This window comes from Nyctereutes procyonoides, unplaced genomic scaffold (genome assembly GCF_905146905.1).
Source record: "Nyctereutes procyonoides isolate TBG_1078 unplaced genomic scaffold, NYPRO_anot_genome, whole genome shotgun sequence".
Taxonomy (NCBI): domain Eukaryota; kingdom Metazoa; phylum Chordata; class Mammalia; order Carnivora; family Canidae; genus Nyctereutes; species Nyctereutes procyonoides.
The window spans coordinates 25,116,565-25,138,918 of NW_026575139.1; the positions used below are offsets into that span (position 1 = coordinate 25,116,565).

Consider the following 22,354-nt stretch of genomic DNA (forward strand, 5'->3'; position numbering starts at 1 on the left):
TGAGATGGAGGGGGGGCCGAGGGGCTCAGGATGACACCTTCCAAGTTTACCTGGAATCTGAGCGCTGTCAATGGGGCGGAGCAGAGGTTGTGCCTGGGCCTGCAGGGCAGTTTATCCACCCTGTGGAGACCCAGACCCAGGCCCTCGGGAAGGAACAGGCTGGGTGGGGGGCGCACAGTTTTGCTGAAACTCGGTGGGGGGTACTCAGGACACTGGTACTAGAGTGCAGATCCGCAGTCCCTGCCAGTTTGCAGCTGTGGGCTTTGGGCCTGGGCAGAGCAGAAGCCATGGGGGCGGGGGTGTGTGTGCGTAGAGCTGGGGAGGGGAGGCTCTTTCAAGCAAGAGAACAGAGAGTAAGGGGCGGATTTGGACAGTGAGAGGCGCCAAGGGCTTGAAGTGAAAGTGGCATGAGGGGTGGTTTAGGACGACAAGAAAGCTGCTGAGGCAGGGCCTTGGGATGAGGAGGATGCTGGAGAGGTCAAGACTAGATGGGGTGTCTCAGCGCGGCCCAAAACCTCGGCCAGAGCTGAGTTGTGCTGAAGTCAGCCCCGGGGGGCGTGGAGGGCCCGGGGCGCCGGGGAGCGAGGCAGAGGCCAGGCCCCGGCCCAGCCCTGCCTCAGAGAACACCTCCCAACACCACAGGCCCGAGGCGAGTCCTGGGAGCTCGGTGTCTGCGTGCCCCTGACCTAAGCCATGTCCTCAAGCTGCGGTGGACTCAGCTTTTCCGCTGGCCTGTCTTCGTCCATGACCTCCTCCTCCTCCGGCTCCTCGGCATTCCGGGCCAGGCTGTCGGGCCCGGACACAGTCCCCAGCACTTTGGTGCTGTGCTCCTGAGCTCTGGCTCGGAGCGCCGCAATGCTGTTCTCTCTCAGTTCCTCCTGGGACATGGCCGCTGGAGGGTCGGGGCCCCGCTCCTCCGGCTCCATCTTGTCAAGTTTGGGCAGGGCCTGGCGCTCCACCTCGGCCTTCCTCCCCGACTCCGCTGCTGCCTCCAGCGACTTTTTGTGCATCCCTAAAAAGAATTGTTGGTATTCGGGTTTAGAAAAGCGCCTGGGAAAGCCATCTTGAACTGAAAACGGCAAAGATAGAGAGAGGCCAGAATTAAGGACGAGCAGAAAGCCTTACTTCACACACCGCAGTCACGCGAGTCCCAGGGGCCGGGGCAGCGGGAGGGTGGCCGGGGGTGGGGCCGCAGACCAGCAGCTGGGCGCCAGGCCTGCAGGGGCTTCTTCAAGTCAGGTCCCCCCGCACCTGGCCGCCGGGCAGCCCGTCCTGTCCCTCTGTCCCTTCCCAAGCGTACCACTTGCTCCCCGGTCCCTCCCTCCTGGGATTCTGCATCTGGGAACCCCAAGATAAGCCGGTGCTGCTGCCACACAGAGGCCTTGAGGGCAGGTGGGGGGAAGATGGCAGGTGGAGAGATTTCAGGGGGAAGAAGTCACTTTGGGCAAAGCCAGAATGGTGACCAGAGGGACCTAGGGGTCCCCTCAGCCCCCAGGAGGAGCTGTTTCATTCACCACAAGCCCACCTCAGACCCTGGAGCAACAGCCACACCCTCCTCACAGGACAAAAGAAGCCACAGTCAGGGCCTGGCAGGGAGGAGAGTCCTAGTCACCCAGTGGTGGGGGCGCATGGGATACACAGCCAGCCCTGGGCCCCGCCTGCCCTCAGCCTCCTGAGGGAGACTGGGAGGCCTGCTCTGGAGCGCCTCTGTCCTGCTAGGCTGTTGCGGCCAGGACTCCCTGCTCCAGGGCTCGGCCTCCTCCTCCAGGGAGCCCGCTCTCCTCACCACGGGGACAGGGCCCCAAGGAGGGTGCGGGCTCTTACCCAGCAGCCACGGGGCACAGGAGTCCATGATGCCATCCTTGGCGGACTTGAGGATGGACTCTGGCAGGGGGATAGAGTGCCGCACCATGGCCCCGTAGAGCCCGTACTCCGCCATGACGCTGCTCCGGCCCCAGCACTTCTCCCGTTTCCTCCACTTGGCTCTACGGTTCTGGAACCAGACCTGCAAATCAGGAGGAACAGGGCAGGGGTGTTCTGAGAGGCTCTGAGGCCAGGCCCTTACCCCAGGGGGTCCCCTGTGAAGGTCCCCACCCCCCCCTTTTTTTTTTTAAAGATTTTATTTATTTATTCATGAGAGACACACAGAGAGGCGGATACACAGGCAGAGGGAGAAGCAGGCTCCATGCAGGGAGCCCATGGGGCGCTATCCCGGGTCTCCAGGATCAGCCCCGGGCTGAAGGCGGTGCTAAACTGCTAAGCCGCTAAGTCACCAGGGCTGCCCTCCCCACCCATTGAATAGCTGGCAGCTGCGTCCCCTTGTGACTGCTAGCTTCTCCAGCAGGGCGCCCTGGCCAAAGCTCACCCACCCCGTGGTACTCCTGGGTTCCTCCAGGCTCAGCATGTCCAGACTGAGGACACGAATCCTGTAAGAATATGATGAATGAGGGGCACCTGGGGGGCTCAGTGGTTAAGTGTGTCTGCCTTAGGCTCAGGGCATGATCCCGGGGTCCTGGGATCAAGTCCCACATCAGGCACCCTGAGGGGAGCCTGCTTCTCTGCCTCTCTCTGTGATAATAAATAAATAAATAAATAAATAAATTAATAAATAAATAAATAAATAATAAAATGGGTGAAATTGGTCCTTTTTTTTCTTTTTCTTTTTGAAATCATAACGGTTCTAGGGTGATGGGACAGGGCCTTGCATAAGGCAGTGCCCAGCATGGTCCTCAGTTTGCAGCTGAGAAGCCCCACCCTGGTAGCTCTCTTGCAAGTGGTCACACCTCCAGCGTATAAACAGAATCTCTTTTCTGACTCCCAGAGGGACGAGTTCCTTCCAGGGGCTAGACTAGCCATGCATCTTGTTCAGGGCTTCCTCTCCACCAGAATTCCAGAGGCGGGAGTGGTCTGGAGGCCAGGTGAGTTTGGACTCAGGCAGCAAAAGGGCATTTTATCCAGGTTATCAGGAAGCCCGCCCGGGAGACACTCTCCTTTCCGGCTCTGTCCTGGCTGAGCCCTGCTATGCCACAGTGAGCTGCATTCACCAGCTCTCCACAGTTTTGGCCTTAACCCAGAATGATATTTGGAGGAGCTGGGCATCAGTCAGACAAGGAAGACCAAATTCTCCTGGTGTGCAGAGAAAGGGGGCTGGGGACCTAGGAGGGCGCAGTGGGGGATATCCTAGAGAATGGTTCTCTGGCCCCAAAGCTGACCGGTGCACGGCATGGGGCACCCTGGGGGTGTCAGCAGCGATGCAGCCCCGCGCTTGGAGCGGTCCCTGCCATGCTTGGGGGAAGGGAGATGTCTTGGTCTCCCAAAGCAGCTTTCCTGAGACTTCCGGCAGCTGACAGGAGCCAGCGCCGGGCACAGCTGCGCCGGCCCTCGAGCAGGTGAAAGGCCCCCGGGAAACCAGTGGGCGCTGGAAGGATCCCAGGCCCGACCAGCGGCCCCCTCCGGCCCCCGCACAGCCCCTCGGGGCCCCGACCCCGGGATGGCAAGCGCCCAAGGCGCCCCGCGGAGTGGGGGTGGAGGGGGAGGACAGAGGCGGGTTCGGGGAAAATCTATTAGTTTCCTCTGCGATTTCCATTCCCTCGCCTCGGCCGGGTCCCCCGCCCCCTTCCCTCTGGGCCCCTCCCCCGCCCCCCGAGGCGGAGGTTTCAGCTTTTGATGAAAAATTGCTCCAGCTCTATTCAGGAGGCGGCAAAAGAAGAGTCACCCCCAGGGGCAGCCCTGGGCTGATTGAAAAATAAGTTAATTTCTGTTTGAATCGATGGGCCTCAGGCACTGAAATATCACGGGAAATTAAAGCGGCTGCTCTCTCGGGAGCCGCGGCATTGACCCGCACTAATTAATGCTGGGGAGGCCGCGCGAGCCGCGCCGCGAGCCGCTCCCCCGCCCCGGGGGACCCCAAACACTTCTCATTTAACTAATTAGACGGGGAAAATTGGGTGTTAATTTGTTTAGGATTTTTTCCCCTCTTCCCCCCGGCAGCTCCCTCCCCGGCCCCCACCCTGCGCGGGGGCGCGGGAAATGAATGCGGGGCTCGCCGGCAGATGGCTGCCCGGGTCACTCTGCAATCTTCTCCGACTTGATTGCTTGATTAGGTCGTTAGCACATTAAAAAAAAAAATTGCTTGCCGTCTGGCGCTGGCGTGATGAGTGGGACGCGCGGCAGCGCCTGGGTAATTTATCTTTTTATACGGCAAAGAATTTGATTTCAATCTGCAGATATATGGGGCGCCTTTGACACCTGTTTAACATCGCGCCGCTGACAGTTTAACCCTTTGCTGCCTCGGCCGCCGGGAGGCCCCGGCGGGGGTTCGGATCCGCGCGCCCCCGCCGTTCTCGCCGCCGCCGCTACGTGGCGCTGTGAGCGCCCCAGGAGGCCCCAGGCGGCCCCGAGTCTGCGGCTGAGCGCGGCCGGACGCTTCCAGCAGAGGGCGCCCCGGCAGCCCCGCCTCGCCTCCCCGCGACCCTCCAAGGGCGGGGGCGGGGGCGGGGGTCCCAGACACGCGCTGCGCGGCTGCGGAAAGAGCGCGCGGTGCACACACACCTTTAAAGGGACCTAAGTGGGGAACCCTGGGTGGCGCAGCGGTTTAGCGCCTGCCTTTGGCTCAGGGCGCGATCCTGGAGACCGGGGATCGAATCCCACATCGGGCTCCCGGTGCATGGAGCCTGCTTCTCCCTCTGCCTGTGTCTCTGCCTCTCTCTCTGTGTGTGACTATCATAAATAAATAAAAAGTTTAAAAAAAATAAAGGGACCTAAATGTGTGCAGCCCTGTTGTGAAATTCTTCCGTTTGTAAATCACTAGGAACCCACAAAAATGGGAGACATGCGGCTCCAGAAGCCCCGGGCCTCGCCACCCCCCCACTAGAAAACGATGGCGTGGTCCACCCTGGGTGGCGCCCCCTGCAGCGAGCTGCGCCTTGACAACCCCCCCCCCCCCCCCCCCCGGGCTTGGCACCTGCCGTTCCTGCTTGCGCCCTCCTGGATTGCTGCGGAGCCATGGCGCAGGGCCTTTCCCCAGGTCCGGACCCAGACCGCCAGGGGTGACCCCTGCCATGGAAAGGGTTTATGCAATTTGAAAGCCACTAGATGGCTGAGCTTCGTGGGCTTCAGAGAGGAGGCGATGAGCAACGTGAGCCTGGGGTTAACACGCCCATCATCCCGGCCTGGCTCTACGCGGTTTAGATCCTCCCCAGCGCCACCTGTCAGTCCCCCAGGCTCTCTGCCCGACTGTCTGCCCAACCCAGTGCCTGAGGTGTGTCTGTGACCTCTGTCCTGTCCCATCTTCCTTCCAGTAGCACTTGGTGGCCCTCCATAAATACCCACTTGTCTCAAGCTGCCTTCTCCCACAGAGGAGAAATCTAAAAGGAATGATCCACATAAAAGTATAAGGGACTTCCGGTTTCATGTGCCTTTCAGAGAATACAGAAGAATGAAGCCCTTGGTGGTGGAACACCAGGCACCAAGTGTGACCACAAAGGGTTGGGAAGGCTTTCTTTATGAATCTAAGTAAGACATCTGCTCCCTGGTCAGGAGATGACCTTCCTGCTTGAATACAGTGCATTATAAAACCACAGACCCTTAACAGGAACCCATGGGACCTGACTTCACAATGTTTAGGATTTTAGAAAGAAGATGTGATGCATATACCACATTACATGACACTCTGCAGCAGCAGCACACCCATCATCAAACTCATTCGTTCTGATTTCTGCAGCAAAACATATGCATAGTCACACTGAAAGGGATAAATAAAGAGCATAAAGCCAGGCCTGGTTTTTGCCATTAGCGAGTTCTAATGACTCACTTAGGAGAGAACTGTGTTTTCAGCATGATTTGGATTTATGGATTCTGGAGAAGGGATTGTGTGCTAGGAGAGCGGAGATGCACCATCCACCCCAGTGTGGATGCCTGGGAAGATGCACTGCCCTGGCTTCCTTGGGTGGGGGGTAGGGCTCTCACATGAAAACCACATATTTTACTGGAACACTAAAGAAGGGGGTGCAGATTTGGGATTCAGATGATCTCTGGAGCTATGAACAGAACCATTTTCCTGGGTCTCCTAATTTTGGCAAATGAATAACTGGTCTGCAGATCAGACTTTGCCCACAGACATTCCCAGGGGAGTTGGTGCCAGCTGGTTGCTCAAACCAGGAGTCATCCGGACCCTCGGTTATGGGCTCCTGGAATGCCTGGCTCTCTGCAAAGACCAGATGCTACTCCAATTTATGGAGGAGACCTGGACAGCCAAAACAATTTCTTTTTAGGACAGTTGGCAGGGAAACTATGGCTTGGTGCCTTGGAGGGAGGTGGACAAGGAATTAGCATTAACCCTAACAACTCTTCATATCTGCCTTTCTCTTCCCTCCCTAGGAACAACCAGCATGTGTACAGAACTTGACAGTTTACAAGAAGCATTGAAGTCAGATGGTTCTGAACTAGAATTCCCAGCTGTGATAAATTGCTGCGTGATCTTGGGCAAGTTACTTGTCTTCTCTCAGTCTCAGTCTCTTCAAAAACAAAATATTACCTATTAATACCTATTTTTTACAGTTGTTTTGAGGGTTAATGAAATAAGTGAAAGTTCCTAAAACCCATGCTTATCACATAAAAGGTGTTCAAAAAATGCTATGTGTTATTATTTCAGGGGAGGTACAGAAAACCAGTGGGAGTCTGGTTTATCAACAGCATTACTTGCCGCTCTGGCCTCCTCCACAGGCCTTGCAGCGAGACTGTATGATAGTCTGTTTCCCCTTTAGACATCCACAAGGCCAAACAGAGGCACACTCTCAGCACATTTCTAATGCATTCCAGACCCTTGAGATTTAAATCCAAGAGAACACCAAGGCGGTGCCCAACGCTCTCTGCAAGCTGGTGGTGATCAGGAGCTGGAAGGCCTATAGGTTGGAGATCCTTGCTCTGCCTCCAACTGTCTTGGTGATCTGGGGTGCATTTCTTAACCTTTCGACCTTTGGGTTCCTCATCTGTCCTGTAATACCACCTCCTTGAAGGTTTGTTACAAAAATTCAATATAGTAGTGCATGGGAAATGCCTGGCATGTAATAAGAACTAAAAAACATTGGCCTGCTGCTGGATGAATTCTGTGGATAAGCGTGCGACAAGGTGAGGCTTTGCTTTCTAGCAAATGCTCAATGCATAAAACCAGGTCCTCCCATCTCCCACTTTGAGATTCCTTCTAAGCTTAGGCCCTTCACCCTACCTGGCCTCTTGGTTCCAGCAAGCCCCAAATATCCCTTCAGTCCCTTGCTCCTTCACTTTCCTGGCTGCCTACTTTCTAGAAGAGACTGCTCCTCTCAGGTGACAGTCAGGTCTGGAACTCTTCTGCAGAACCTGTGTGAAGGCCACAGTGAGGACCAGAGCCCTGCCTTCCACTTCAGGGCTCTGAGCGATACCCCAAAAGTCACCAGGTTTGGCACTCCAGGCAAGATCTTCCAATGTGGGAAAGAGTCTGGGTTTCTGCATTTCCCCTCAGAGGTGGTGCCCTAGCACCTCTCAGAAAGCCCAGTAGGATGCCTCTGGCCATCAACAGCTGGTCTGGCAGGAGCCTCCACAGCTGGCAGAGAGGGTCCCGAAATATTGTGCCTCCAAGGATAGACTAGGCCTGGACAGGGTTACTTGCTACAGGTGCTCTTCTGCTGCAGGGCACACTTGGAGCAAACCCTATCAGCAATTTCTCTCACAGTGTGGGTGGCCAGCATGAGCATCTGTGGTTGTGTCCACAGCCTCTCTTGTCATCACATAGCTCCTGTCCTGCAGGCTCCCATCTTTGCATCTCCACAGGACACCAGACTCAGGGCTTCTTCCCTCAGAAGTCTCCCAGGATACCCTCTCTGGTCTTCCCAGGATTGCCACTCTAAAGGCAACATCTTGTAGGATGGATGCTCTTTGCACATTCTGGTCACTTGCCTCTCCAGGCCCTGCCTTCAGATCTTGCCTCCTACCATCAGGCCTGGCTCTGTCAGCCATGTGGCTTGTCCCATCACATTCACCCAGCCTCCTTTCTCTCCTCGGGCTGGAAGCTGATTAATTTGAGCTCATTGGGGCAGTGATTTAATGACTTAACACTCCACATGCGCTCAGCATTCTTGACACCGTATTTCAGCATCTCCTTTCCTGTCCCAGCTTCAGGCTCAGGGAAGCTGGGCCTTGCTGTAGCCTCTGTCGTCCAGTAGGGGGCAGCTTTGCCCACATTTCCCAGCAGCCCAGGAAGCATCCTTCCCTGCACACCAGACAGGTCATCTCGACCAGTCACCCCAAACTCCACTTCCTTCCACTCATAATAACCCCTGTCAAATGCAGAAATTCCTTTCCAGAGCTTCTGGCCCAGCGTTTTTACGCTGGCTGCACATAGTCACTGGAGAACTTTAAAAACATACAGATGCCAAAGGCTCCACACCAAAGCAATTAAGTCAGAGTGGTTGGGCATGCCCCCCCCCCACTTGGATGTTTTCAAAAGCTGCCCTGTGATGCTCATGAATGTCCCGGGCCTGAGATGCACTGTAACTTTCTCCTGTCAAGGCATATCTTCTAACTTCTGGAATAGAATCCCTTCAAATATCATTCCCTATCCTTGGGCAGGAGTCCCTTTAAAAGAGGCAGACTCAAACAGCACAAGTCTGAGTATCCAAACCATGAATTTATGTACAAGAATTTGCCTACTCAAAAGAGAACTTTTTATGAGTTTTTGAGGCCTTTTTTTTTTTTTTTAGAACAATGCCTGGTACTCAATAAATATTAGTTATTTTTATAAAGAAGTTTTGATACAGGTCCCCCCACCTGACCTCCAACCATCTCTGCCCCTCCAGCTTCAAGTTAGAACACAGGCTTCAGACTCAAGAGGCAGTTGGTGAACGTGTGGGCTTTGGACGCAGACCTGGGTTAGAGCCCTGTGACCCCACTTTCTAGCTGTGTGGCCTTTGGCCAGTTGCTGTGCTTCTGCTTCCTCCACTGTTGTCACCAGGACTTAATGAGACCAGTGCTTGGGATCCCTGGGTGGCTCAGCGGTTTAGTGCCCGCCTTTAGCCCAGGGCATGATCCTGGAGTCCTAGGATCGAGTCCCACGTCGGGCTCCCTGCATGGGGCCTGCTTCTCCCTCTGCCTGTGTCTCTGCCTCTCTCTCTCTGTGTCTCTCATGAATAAATAAATAAAATCTAAAAAAAAAATGAGATCAGTGCTGGAATAGAGTGAGCGCGGGGCACTTGCTAGGCATCACTCAGAACACCTTACACGTGGCTCGTGGCATCTGCACCAGAGGCGGGTGTCACCACCATCCCCATCTTACAGATGAGGAATCGGGGGCTCTGCAAGGGGAAGTCACTTGTCCAGTCACTCAGCTGGGCATGGTGCAGCCAGGGTGTGTCTGGCTCTGAAACAGTGTCCCTAACCATTATACCTCCTTGCCTTTCCTATGCACGTCATATATTCAGAACACCCCTGGCACGTGGAAACTGCTCTGTAAATGACAGCTGTGGTCGTCACTGATGCATACTAAGACTTTTCCCCGGACTCTCTGGGGCAAGGCTATTTGACAGCTCACATACACCTTCTGGAGGCAGCATTAGCCAAAGAACCATGTGGTGCTCAAAGACTCATAGATTCTCAAAAAAAAAAAAAAAAAAAAAAAAAAAAGACTCAGAGATTCTCATATCTGTTCTCCCAGACCTACCATCCTCACAGCCCCAGAGCAGTCAAACTTCCTCTACACCTTTGCCCCTCCTCCCTGGTTCCCGTGGCTTCAGATACTACCCAACAGGTGCCCCCCCACCCCTCCCCAAGCAACTTGAAGAAGCCTAGCATCTGCCTACTGGCAATGCAGGAACAACTGAGCAAGAGCCTTCTCTGGAATCCTTTGGGCACTCCTACCCACCACCACCAGGGCCAAACAGATTTTAGGACAGCTCACTGCAAGAGGCAGCTGTTCCTACTATTCAGTAGTGCAAGGGTGAGGCCTACCAGCAGGAGAGTTTTTTAAGGTCTCCACCCTACACCGGCCACTTGAAATAACCAACTTTGTGCTAGCAAAGGCCAGATGAGGGTTACCACTACACATTGACTGGATTGGGTTTTGGCTTACACACAGACACACACACACACAGATTCAGAATCAACACCCAGGCTTACCCCGCTGGAACCCAATTGGGTGGGGGGATGGGGGAACCAGGCCACCATGGATAATGCACCAAACAGATAATCTACTTATGAATAATTGAGCTTATTGTTAGTGTCAATGTCTAAAGCCATTGGCTGAAATTCCAAATAGATTTCCAGGGGAGAGGAAGACTCTTCTGGAAAAGTAGCTCATGTCTCATATTCAACTCTCTGGTGTACAGTGAGGGAACACAAAGCAACCTACAACTTATTTGGCTCCTCCCTGCAACACACACCCCATCTCCAAGGGTTCTTGACTGCGAGGGGTTTCAGGAAGTGAGGGGAGCTCCCTTCCCCCTCATTTCTCCCAGCCTTAGCTGTGAACTGCTCTGGACCCTTCCACTGATAGGAGCAGTTTTCGCTTAAAAGTGTTATCCAATTAAGGCAAACCAAAATCTTCTGGAAACATTCCTCTACCCCACTCGCTTCTTCTGCCTCGTGGAGGTCCTGCCTAGAAAATCATTAGACTTCATCTTCTCCCAGAGAAACCATTAAGCAGATCCATTCCTGCCTAGTGAGAGGGGTTCTGGCCTTGGAAATGTCTTGCTGCTGATGAAAGGGAGCCCTGCGCCCAGCATCACTGAGAACATCCCAGTCCAGAGCAGTGGTCGGTTATGCCTCAGAAGTCTCTAGGAGACGGGAGCCTGGCTAGCTCAGTCCATGGAACATGTGACTCTTGATCTGGGGGTTGTAAGTTCAAGCCCCATGTTGGGTGTAGAGATTACTTAAAAATAAAATCTTAAGACAAAACCCAAGAAAACCTAAAAATCAACAACTCCGTAGGAGAGGAGGAGGGCTTAATGAGCACGTGTCCCCAGTCACATCTCAGGTGTCCTCAGTCACATCTCAGGCCAGCCCAAGTAGGAGCTCAGGACCTGGCCAGCTGTTTGATTGTGAGAGGAAGGAGTTTCAGGTGGATGGAGATGGGAAGTAGACAGAAGGGGAGGGGGCAGCCGTTTCTTCATGGGTCAGGGGAGTGGAAGGAAGGGAAACAGAACAGGGGCAGGGTTAGAAGCCACTCTCCCCTTCTCCTCATGTCTGGCCTTGGAGCAGATGTTTAGCTGTCCCTAAGAGATACCTGCCACAATAGAGGCCTCCTCGAAAGCCCATGCCTCACTCAGACTCTCTGTCCTACCACAGGCCCCTTCACAGTCTGCCTGACGTACTCCTTGGGAAGCCTATTGTCTGGGACAGCAGGCCAGGTCATGTCATCTAAGTCTCTTGTCCACCCTTGCCCCCCACCCCAGCCACGGTGCCCACCTCACATGGTAGGTGTTCAGCAAATATCTATCAGCTTAAAAATACATATCAGCTTAAACGAATTGCTCTTCATAAGCACCCATAGCAGGGGGTGGGAGATGGTATCATGGGTATCCGGGAGCCAGGGCAGTCAACGCCTCAGAGAGTGTGGAAAGAGAGAGAGAGGGACTGAGGGCTCCGTTACCTGTATCCTGTCTTCGGGCAGCTCTGTTTTCATGGCCAACATCTCCCGGGCATAGACATCTGGGTAGTGGGCCTCATTGAATGCCTTCTCCAGCTCCTCTAGCTGGTAGGAAGTAAAGATTGTCCTAGGGGGGGCAAAACCAGACACTCAGGACACAGAAACTGAAAGAGACTGTTCCAGAGAGGATAGAATGGCCCTCCTCTATGCCTCCTGGACAGACCCCAAATACAGGCTAGCTCAGTACAATCAGACACAAACTCCCTCACACACACACATACACACACACACCACTCACACTCACGCTCACATATGTTTACACACACACAAAGCTTCACCCTTCTAGACTCTTCTTCATTCAAGACTGAGGATCCACACTGCCCTTCTTGGGAGGACATTATTTTAGCCCTCGGGGACATTTCATACTGAGACTCTTTCTAGAAGTGATTCAGGGGAAAGGTGTTGAGATAGAAATTTTAGAAAAGTATAGAAAGCCCTTCTTCCTCCTCCCAAGAATGGAGTGAGGGACTCACCAGATAAATAAATGCCTCGGGTCCACTGGGACCTTCCTAGTTTCCTTTCACAGAGAGTGGTTGATCTTTTCGAGGACACCCACGTTCAAAGACCCACCAGAAGGTCCATTGCAACCACAACCCCGGTGTTTATACAACTGAGAATGGAATCTGCCACCTCCTCACAGCCCCCAACACCTTGCGCTCCTCATGGGCCTTTCCCCTGCCACCACCCAGACCTACCAGCTCCTTAGAGCTGCCCTCAGGTCCCCTCTCCACGTCCTGTGTTCAGAAGATAAGGAACACCTTCCAACAATCTCACACTGAGGCTCAGCCACTCATCCAGGGGCATTCCATTCAGGGGGAGTTCCATTCAGGTGTGAGAGAGCCTACCTACACAGCCCCCACTCCCCAAAGAGCAGTTTACATTGACCTATTTGGGTCCTAATCTGTTTTAAGAATCTGGTAAAAGCTACATCCTTTCGCCCTAGGACAATGTGCAAATGAGTGTGCTCCAACACAGAATTTCACTTCCCATATCAGGGGCTTCACAGACCCCCCCCCCAAACCATAAATATCTGCAGACAGGCTCGGATTCTTCTCTCTTCAGACCTTAATTTCCTTCCAGGTGACCTTTATCCTGTACCCTTATCAAGTCCATGGGCAATGTAATCCCCATCCACAAACCCAGCTTGTAAAAATGGCACATTCTTTGCCTGAGCCGCCGGTACCTTTGAGAATGGTACATTCTTTGCCTGACCCTGGGACCAGCACAGGGGGTCAGAATCCTTCATTGATGCCCTCGTTCTCACCCTCACTCAACACAAGGAAAGAGCACAAGCATAAATAAGCCCCATTGGGTCCCTGTGCTGGTGTCAGCTTTAAGATCTTGAGGGAAGACACACGGGATGAGTGAGGAAGAAAGATTCTGCCCTTTATAGAAAATGACTGGTTTGATTCTAAATTGTTTCTCCTATTCTCTTGGGAGGGGGAATGGAATGTTTATGTACACAGAAAGTGGATTCTTCAGAATTTTGAAGATCTGCTGCATTCTATTTTGCTCTTGCCACTTACTGAAGGGCCCCTGAACAGATTGTCAAAATAAACAATCAAAGTATGTAAGTCGTCTCAAAACTAGGGAAACCAAGGCACAGGGGTGTTACGGCTTGGCCAAAGCCAAAGAAGGGAGATGATGATAGGTCATTTAGAACCATTCAAGTGGCAGCCTCTGCTCGGGAGCACTCTCATTGAAAACAAAACAAAAATCTCAAATCCCCCAAACTTCCCCTCATTCCATCCTCAGAGCTAATCTGCGTGTTGATACTGATGTGCTCTCCAAGGAGGCTCCTGCATCCCCAAAATGTGATCTAAACCCTGATTCTGGCTTAATGCGGAACCCCAGACTCTTCAGGTGTCCACTGCATCTTGTCTGCAGAGGAGCTGAGCTTTCCCGGCACAGAGAAGAGCAGAATCCGAGAGACTGCCAAGGCTGCTGCTCCATCCCGACTCCCCTCTCCAACCCTAAACCCAGCGTCTTTCTGGGAGATAAAGAGATGCCCATCCGTCGTTACCAGACTCCAGGGGCTCTTACCTGAAATCTCCAAATGAGAAAAGCTCAGGAAAAAAACAATTTTTTTCTTTAATTAATTAAAAGCCGTACCGGCCATCAGTAGCCCTTCTCGTCTCTAATAATCTGCTCCCTTCGGGCACCAGAAATTGCCTGAAACCTAGGGCAGGTGGCAAGTTGCACTGTCTCACTTAGAAGCTCCAAAGCGCCCAAACAACTCCTCGATGGGGAGGGCATCAGAGGAGGACAGGGTCAGGAGCCTTACGCAGAGAGAATGGGCTATGGGTCAGCCAGCTCCAGGTGCCACACAAGGAGATATCCTGGAGCAGAAACACTGGTCGGGCACCCAGGGGATGTTTTCTCCAGGACTCTCCTTTCTCTGTGAACCTCTTTTCCCATTTCTGCACCAACACAGAAGCAGTTCAGCCCCGACTCTGAGCTGTCCTCCCCCGCATGGTCCCCATCCCTGCCCCTGCTGGGGGTGTGGTGTGGGGGGAAGCTGACAGGATTACCCATGCTGGGACCAGCATGAAATGGGTGCACAAAAGATGTTGTAATGAATATTTGTTGGATGAATGAATGTGAAAAATGACCCAGGATCCATGTTTCCGTTTAAAATAAAACAGAGCTAAACACAACAAAAAACGCTGCCTAAAGGGAACGAATAAACGAGGTCACTGAGAAACCAAGTCAAAGTTCACCCTCTTTCCAGCCTGAACCTACTGGGGCCTGAGAGGACAGGAAGAGCCATTTTAAAAGGTGGGAGCCAATAGTGGAGTTTGCAAGGGCTAGCTAAGAGGCAAATGCAGAAAAGTACCTGGAGAAACTGGTGCAAAGAGGCTGAGAACAAATTGGGGAGAAGAGGATGGGGTAGCCAGGACGGCTCCCCAGGGGAGAAATGTCCCAGGCACCAGCAGGAACCTCGTGGACACCCCACCAGGACTGGGGTGAAGAGAGAGATTTGGGGAAACAGACTGGAGGATGAGCACAGGGATGGAGCCTGGAAGCAGCACTCGCAGAAAGACAGGCAGATTTTTGGTTCTCGCTTCTTTCCTTTAACAATACCCCCCACCACCACCACACCCTAAATGTCTATAAGGAACTAGTAGCGGTGGTGTCAATGGGAAGGGAATGAGGGGTCGACGTAGGGTTACTTTTCAGGATGTATCTTTCAGCATCTATCGAATTTTAAAGTTGTGCCAGGAATGTCTATTTGAAGACATATATATTTTTAAAAAAATTCTCTCTGTAGCCGGTACCCCGACGCAGCCCGCTCGACTCCGGCTGGGGCCGGTGGGGTCATCCAATCCACCACACAGGTTCCCTCCCCATTTTACAGACAAGGAAACTGAGGCTCACGGAAGGGAGGAGACCCTCTCAGGATCACAAAAGAGCAGAAGCCTAACGAAAGATTCCCATCAGGGGGGGGGGGTAGAGCACCCTCAAGATGTTTGGAACGGTGGGAGCAGAAGGATGGGGGTGCGTGGCAGGGCGGACAGGGCCGGCGGGCGCGGACCCGCCCGGGACAGGAGGCAGAGGGGCCCGCCCGCGCGGGAGGTGGGGGCCACTCCGCGCGGCGGCTCTCCGAAGGCACTGAAGCCAGGCTCCAACCTGGGGCCGCGGCCCCTCCCTGGCGCGGGGTCGGCCCTGGTTCGGCCTCTCGGTTCTCCCGCAGAAGGAAGAAGCCCGGGCCGGGGCGGCCGCACAGCATCCTCCGCGGGTGTGGCTGGACGCCGGGGGCCCGGGCGGACGTCCCCAGATAGCGTTCGGCCTCCGCGCCCTGGCGCAGCGCAGCCCGGGACTTGCAACCTAGGAGCCGGCGGGATGCGGTTCGAGCCCCCCGACCCCCAGACGGGATCTGGCAGGGAGCCGCCGAGCAGGAGAGGGAACAACAGAAAAAGCGCCGCGGGGGCCTTACCTGTGTCGCCGCTTCTTCCGTTTCTTGGTCTGGTTTAAAGCCGATTTGGACATTTTTCGGTCGCTGGAGGAAACATCTTCAGAATCTGAAAAGCGAGCGGAGGCACATGCGGCAGAAAGGGGGGCGCGCTCGGCAGCGCCCGGGGACGTCAGGCGCCCGAAGCCCGCGAGGGCCCCACCCGGGCCGCCCACGGGAGCCGCGGGGACCTGCTCTGCCGGCCGGGGCTGCCCTCCGGGAGGTCGGCCCCATCCCTTAGCGCCGGCTGGCTGCTACCCGCGCCGCCGCCCGAATCCGGAGATTTGGTACAGATTTCGTTGTAAGAGAGGCAAAGGCCCCAGTGTGCTCGGGGCAGGGGCGGCGGTGGAGCGCGGCAGCCTCGGGCTCCCAGGGCCCCAGGGCGGTGATGTGGGCGCTGCGCCCTGCCCCGTGCCCGCAGCCCCGGAGCCCCGGGCCCGCAAGCCGGCCCCGAGGAGCGGAGCTGGGGCGCGGGGAGCTGGGCGCTGGGAGGCGCTGGGGTCTCCCCGGGCACAGCCCGTTTGTCGGTGCCTGAAGAATGAGCCCCCGCTCGAGGCTGGAGACACTGCGACGCGCCACTTTTCGTTGCCCCTCCAAATGAAAATAAATAACTACAAAGATAACGAAAAATCGGGGGAGCCGCCGAGCGCGAGCAGGAGCCGGAGACCGAGCGGGCGGGGACGCACGGCCGGCCGGGAGAGCAGTCCAGGGAGGGCGCGGCGGGGTCATGGGGGGCGGGGAGCCCCCACCGCGAGCCCGCCCGGCGCCGGCTTCCGATGGATGGTGGCGTTCAGGTGGAACCGGAGGGTGGCCGCTCCCGCCGCCGCCGAGGCCAGGGTGTCCAGGCTCGTGGGGGTGAAACAGAAAGCCCAGCTGGCCAACGTGGGCGTTGTGGAACGGAGGAAAAGAGGCAGAAACGACGACTTGGGATACCAGGGCTGGGGCCGAGGCGGGCACCCGGCTCCTGGGCCGCCCGCCCACGGAACAGAATCGGCTCCCGGAGCGCGGGTCCCCGGGACGCCGGGGCCGCAGCGGAGCAGCGAGCTGGGCCCCCCCCACCGCGCCGCGGGCTCCGACACCCCAGCCGGCGTTCCGGGGGGGCCCCACGCGGGGACCGGAGACCAGCGCGGAGGCCAGAAACGCCGGGGCCGAGACCTGCCCGCCCCCGCCCCCGGCGCGGGCCCCGGGCCCGGAGCTGCGCCCCCCGGGCCTGGAGCGAACTTTTGCGCGGGGAGGAGGCCTCGCGGTGCAGCGAGAGCCGACGGCGTGGGGCTTCCGGCTCTCGCCCGCGGCCGGCAGCCTGGCAGCCTCGCCCTCACCTACCCGAGCTGGCCGTCTGGCTGGTGTCCAGCGGCCCCGACGCTCTGCCCAGCGGCTGCAAGTGGACGCTCTGCGGGTCGGACAGCACTTCCAGGAAGGTGGGCTGCGCGTAGAAGCCGGGGAGCCCCCCGGGCCCTAGCAGCCCCATGCCGCCCACTCCCGCGGGGCTGAGCACCGAGCGCGCCGCCAGCAGGTGCCCGGGGGCCAGGCCGTCGAGGGCAGCCCGCGGGTGGGAGCTGGGGGGCTCCTTGTTCAAACCCAGGATCTCCTGGATGCCGAACCCTGTGCACCTGGCCGGGGCGCCCCCCGAGGTACTCTTGGCCACTGTCTCGGATTTGGGCTTGCTCAGCGCTTCCCCCGCTTTCCCCGTCATCTCCCGGCTCTTTGGAGGGGCTGAGGCCGCAGGTCTTTTGCTCCCCCCACCCCCCCGCCGGGCTCCCGGCTTCGCGAAGTTGGTCCCAGGTGCCCCCTCCGGTGTCTAATGCTCTGGAGCCCCAAGGAGATTCCCTTTTTATCCAACCAGGCGGCAGCCCAAGTGGGGTCAGAGCTGAGCAGCCAATCACCGGGGCCAGGAGCATTAGGAATTCCAAAAAGCTGGCAGCTCCCGCCGCAGGCAGCACCGAGGGGCCAGGGCGCGGGGGGCCGGGCACCCGGTGGACTCGGCACGACGCCCATGGGCAGGGACCCCAGGATCCCTGATATGAGACAGCAAGGTTCAGGGCTGTTTCAGGAGGCTGGGTGGCTTGGGATTCTGGGCAGAGCCTGGCCAGGACATGTCCCTGGGGTGGGCTGGGAGGATGGGCTGAGGGCAGATTCTAGAGAGTGAGAGTCCTCCTCCTTCCCTTATGTCCAGTGCAGATTGACAGGGTCAAAGAAGCCCAAATATGGGACCCTCATGTAAAAGGCAGGACAAGGAAGGGGGCAAGTGCCCTGGACAGGGTGTGTGGTGGCAGTGGGAGAAAAGAGGGGGTCACAGTGTGAAGAGGGAGATGTGCGGGTGGGAAGAGGTCCACGCTTGCCTTGCAGCCCAGGATGAAGTGCCTAGTTCAGAACTACTCAGTAAATATTGGCCCAACGAAGACACACATGATAAAAGGGTCAGGAGTAGGGGTCCCTGGCAGGAGAGAAGAACACTGGTGATTTCTTTTGGAGAAAAACCATGGGCATTTGAACATCTTCCTAGAGTGAGCATGAGTGTGCCCACTTCCATGGGAGGACTTCATGTATCCTTCCATCCATCGTTCAACTAATGCACATTGAGCACCTACCTTCCCAGCTCTGAGCTGGGAGCTCGAGGTCTGGCTGTGAATCAGATGGACACGCAAGGGGTCTGCTCTACCTCAGAGTTCACTGAGCAGATGGAATGAAGAGGATGGGATTGCTGATGTGAAGAGCGGGCTGGAAAGAGGGCATCAGAGGCAATTAAAAGGTGAATTCCTGTCCCTTGACTAACTCCTGCCTAGAAGTTGCAGAATTGCAGCCAACTGGGCCAGTTGAAAAGTGGTGAGAGAAAAGTCTGAATTCCCAAAGTGGGCACTAGAGCCACTGGTTTCCTGCATGAGAGCTCTGCGGGGAGCATGATCCCCTTGGGCCCAAACATCAAGTGAAGGTGATTCTACACACACACACACACACACACACAGACGCACACCTGCTATGAACCTCTGAGTCCCAGCATTCCACCAGTTCAGCTAATTCTTCTGTGACATTCTTGGGGCTAGGGACTGTTTTATTTACCTTGGCATTCCCCTCTCTACTGTCCCTAATATACAATAGGTTTTTTTTTTTAATTTTTATTTATTTATGATAGTCACAGAGAGAGGGAGAGAGGCAGAGACATAGGCAGAGGGAGAAGCAGGCTCCATGCACCGGGAGCCCGATGTGGGATTCGATCCCGGGTCTCCAGGACCGCGCCCTGGGCCAAAGGCAGGCGCCAATCCGCTGCGCCACCCGGGGATCCCTATACAATAGGTTTTAAATCAATTTTGGTTGCTTGCTTGCTTGCTTTCTTAAACGGAGTAGCCTTTATTCCCTTGGTTCACAAATAAAGTTGGTCAAATTGATTGCTTTAAATATTCCTTGAATTAAAGTCACCCTATGAGGCAAGATGAAGACAGAGTCAGTTGTTTTAAGCCAAGACTGGAACACCAGGCTGGGGGAGAGAGTCCATTCAAGATATCCTGGTTAGTCAGCTGCAACCCCCCAAATAAATCGAAACCTCCTCACCCAGCCTGCCGCCAAGGTGTCTAGTACCTCTTGTGGTTGCCATGAGGCCAAATCGAGAGGTGAGAGGAGACCCCCTAGGGTATGGAAGCCCAAGGCCTTGCTGTCAGGGCTGTTATGAGGTAGGTCTCCACTCTGGTCTGATCCACATAAGAGCTGGAACTAGCCAGGGGATTTCTTTTTTTTTTTTTTAATTTTTATTTATTTATGATAGTCACACACACACACACACACACACACACAGAGAGAGAGGCAGAGACATAGGCAGAGGGACATAGGCAGAGGGACATAGGCAGGCTCCACGCACTGGGAGCCCGATGTGGGATTCGATCCCGGGTCTCCAGGATCGCGCCCTGGGCCAAAGGCAGGCGCCAAACCGCTGCGCCAACCAGGGATCCCCTAGCCAGGGGATTTCTTAGCGCAGGAGGTGTCTGGGAGAGGAGTGCTGTTCACTCCAAGGGCTGCCTCCTTGTCCCATAAAAATACCATTCCCCCGTGCTCCGATGTCGCTCAGCCCCTTTATGTGGCAAGAATCTCTGTTCTCACAAGAACTGCTGTTGGCATCTTGGTTCTGCATATGGAAGTTGACATAGCTATTCTTGTTTTTTTTTTTAAGATTTTATTTATTTATTTGACAGGGAGAGAGAGCAAGAGTACAAGCAGAAGGAGGGGCAGAGGGAGAGGGAGAAGCAGACGCCCTGCTGCACGGGGAGCCCCATGAGGGGCTGGATCCCAGGACACTGGGATCATTACCTGAGCTGAAGGTAGATGCCTAACCAACTGAGTCACCCAGGCATCCTCTTCCTTCCTTCCTTCCTTCCTTCCTTCCTTCCTTCCTTCCTTCCTTCCTTTTTTCTTTCTTTCTTGAGTATAGTTGACACACATGGCATAGCCATTCTTCCTTGCAAGGTGCATACTCAAGGATGTACAGTCTTTTTTTTTAAAGATTTTATTTATTTATTCATGAGAGATGCAGAGAGAGAGGCAGAGACACAGGCAGAGAGAGAGAAGCAGGCTCCATGCAGGGAGTTTGACATGGGACTCGATCCCGGCTTTCCAGGATCACACCCTGGGCTGAAGGCAGGTGCCAAACTGCTGAGCCACCCAGGTGTCCCAAGGATATATAATCTTGAGGCATCCTTCACCTTGTATTCTATGGAGTTGGGTTCCATGTGGTTCCCTGGAGTTGTGCAGAGCAATGACTTTGCCTTTCAGGTAAGAATTTCTATCCCCATTTTATGAATATGGAAACTTAGATGCCCAGAGGTTAGGCAAGTGACCTAGCTAGTAAGGGGCAGAGGCCAGACTCAACCTCAAATGAGTCTGGTGTCCAAAGCTGTTCTGTTTTGACTTCATCCTTTTCTTGGCCTCCTCTCCATGCCAGCCTATCCTGGAGGGATGAATGGGGATGTTATTAATGGTATCTGTCATGTTGCTTTCTTATCACAGGACATCCAGGATGAGCCAGATGCCAGCCAATGGGCAAGGTTGTAAGTGATGAAAAACAAGAGCAATGTGATGGAAACTTGGCTCTTGCCAGGAGATAAGGATGAAAAATCTCTTGACCAAACCCCATATCTGAAGTTGCCAATTCCCTGCCCCAAGTAACTACTCCAGGGAGGTAGTTACCATCTTGACCAAGGAGGTTGGAGATGGGGGCAGCCCTCAGGCCCTCTGAGTGACTCCTTTCCAGAGACTGCTGGTAGAGGGAGGACCCAGCATCAGCCTGAAGCCAATCCCACCCTCAGACTGGAACTGCTGACAGACTCCTGGTGGGGGTATGGGCTGTCTCTGAATTTGGGGGTTGGAGGTAGGGGGAGTGAAATGTACCCTTTGGGAGACATTTAGCTAGGTCACACTGGATCCAAATCCTGGGTCTGCCACCTAACAGCTCTGTGGCTTTGAGCCAACCATTAAATTCTGTCTTAGCTTTGATTGCTTTTTCTATAAAACAGCCTGGTACTGGATTTGGGAGCACTGCCTGACCCCCTGAGTTAGCACTATGGTCAAGGACATGGACTCTAGAGCCAGACTGCTCTATCACCTACTTAGTGATCTTGGGAAAGCGGGAAAGTTACCCAACCTCTTGCTGCCTTCTGTGCCTCAGTTTCCTCATCCATAAAATGGGGATAATAGTAGTACCTACCCCTTAGAATTGTCAGGAATATTAGAAATGTGCATAAAGCTATACCATGAGTGTACGAATAAGGTTCTTGTGAGTGTTGGCTACCATTATCATCATGCAGGAGAATATTGTACTAGGGACTGGTCTGGTTCCAGCTTTCATGGATTTTGGGCCAATGACTGCAGGAGGTGATATTTTTAAAGCACTTAGCATGTACCTGACCCTGGACACTCAGTACTTCACGGCTCTTACTATTATTACTAATGGGTGCCAGACACCTTACCACTCTACATCCACTCAACTTCTCTGACAGACCAGGTGTTCTGTACCTCTCATGACAAATAAGACACTGAGGCTTAAAGAGAGAGATCTGGGTGAGGGAGGAGGCCACCTTCCTCCTTTGCCGCAATGCTGGTCATTTTTAGCACCAGCTGCAGCCAAGTCATGCTTCCTTGCTAGTCGCCTCTCCAAGTCACTACCCCAGCCATCAGCAACAATTTTTGGAGGGCGGAGGGGGGAGGAATGCAAGGAAGGGAAAGGATGTGTGTTTGAATCAATAATCCCATTATGAATCTGTCACCCATGAACATGTTTCACTTTTTAAAAGGCTGTTGTGTATTTGGGGCTTACCCCTTGAGAGTAAGCCTTCTACTTTGTGGTGCTGGCCCTGTTCTCCTGAGGGTGTCCTCAGAGAGCCCCAGAGGCCCTCCTCTATCACCCTCCTGTCATCAGACAGTTGGACCAGGCATTCCACTTTCTTCGTTTAGTCAAGTGGCTGATGCCAGGAGAAAAAAAACAAGAGACACCGATTCATATTTAACTTACGTATCATAACATGTACTAAGTTCTTGCTTTTTTGACATTGTCTCAATGTATCTTCCCAACTACCCTGAAAAATGTGTGTCATTGTGCATTCTGAGTGAGGAAGGAACCCCAGTGAGGCTAGGTGAACTTTCTAGGAGCTTGCAGCCACCAAGGGCCAAGCAGAGTCTAGATTCACTGCTTTCTTGTTTTCTTTCTCTCTTTCTTTTATGAAGTAAGCTCTAGGCCCAACATGGGG

General features: G+C 54.6%; 1 protein-coding gene across 1 annotated transcript; it reads right to left on the bottom strand.

The window, feature by feature from the left end:
* Nucleotides 1–686: 686 nt before the first annotated feature.
* On the bottom strand, nucleotides 687–17,319 carry VSX2 (visual system homeobox 2). The gene is made up of 5 exons (XM_055303572.1): nucleotides 16,950–17,319; nucleotides 15,612–15,696; nucleotides 11,618–11,741; nucleotides 1,825–2,005; nucleotides 687–1,012 (listed from the first exon to the last, which is right to left on the bottom strand). The coding sequence occupies exons 1-5, from the start codon at nucleotides 17,317–17,319 to the stop codon at nucleotides 687–689; spliced, it is 1,086 nt and encodes a 361-aa protein (XP_055159547.1).
* Between the last annotated feature and the right edge of the window lie 5,035 nt (nucleotides 17,320–22,354).

Excerpts from the sequence above, each read along its gene's own strand:
- VSX2 (XM_055303572.1), bottom strand. The coding sequence starts at position 17,319 with ATGACGGGGAAAGCGGGGGAAGCGCTGAGCAAGCCCAAATCCGAGACA. Across the intron at positions 15,697-16,949 it reads CAGCCAGACGGCCAGCTCGG|ATTCTGAAGATGTTTCCTCC; the intron begins GTAGGTGAGGGC and ends CTCGCTTTTCAG. Across the intron at positions 1,013-1,824 it reads CTGTGCCCCGTGGCTGCTGG|GGATGCACAAAAAGTCGCTG; the intron begins GTAAGAGCCCGC and ends AATTCTTTTTAG.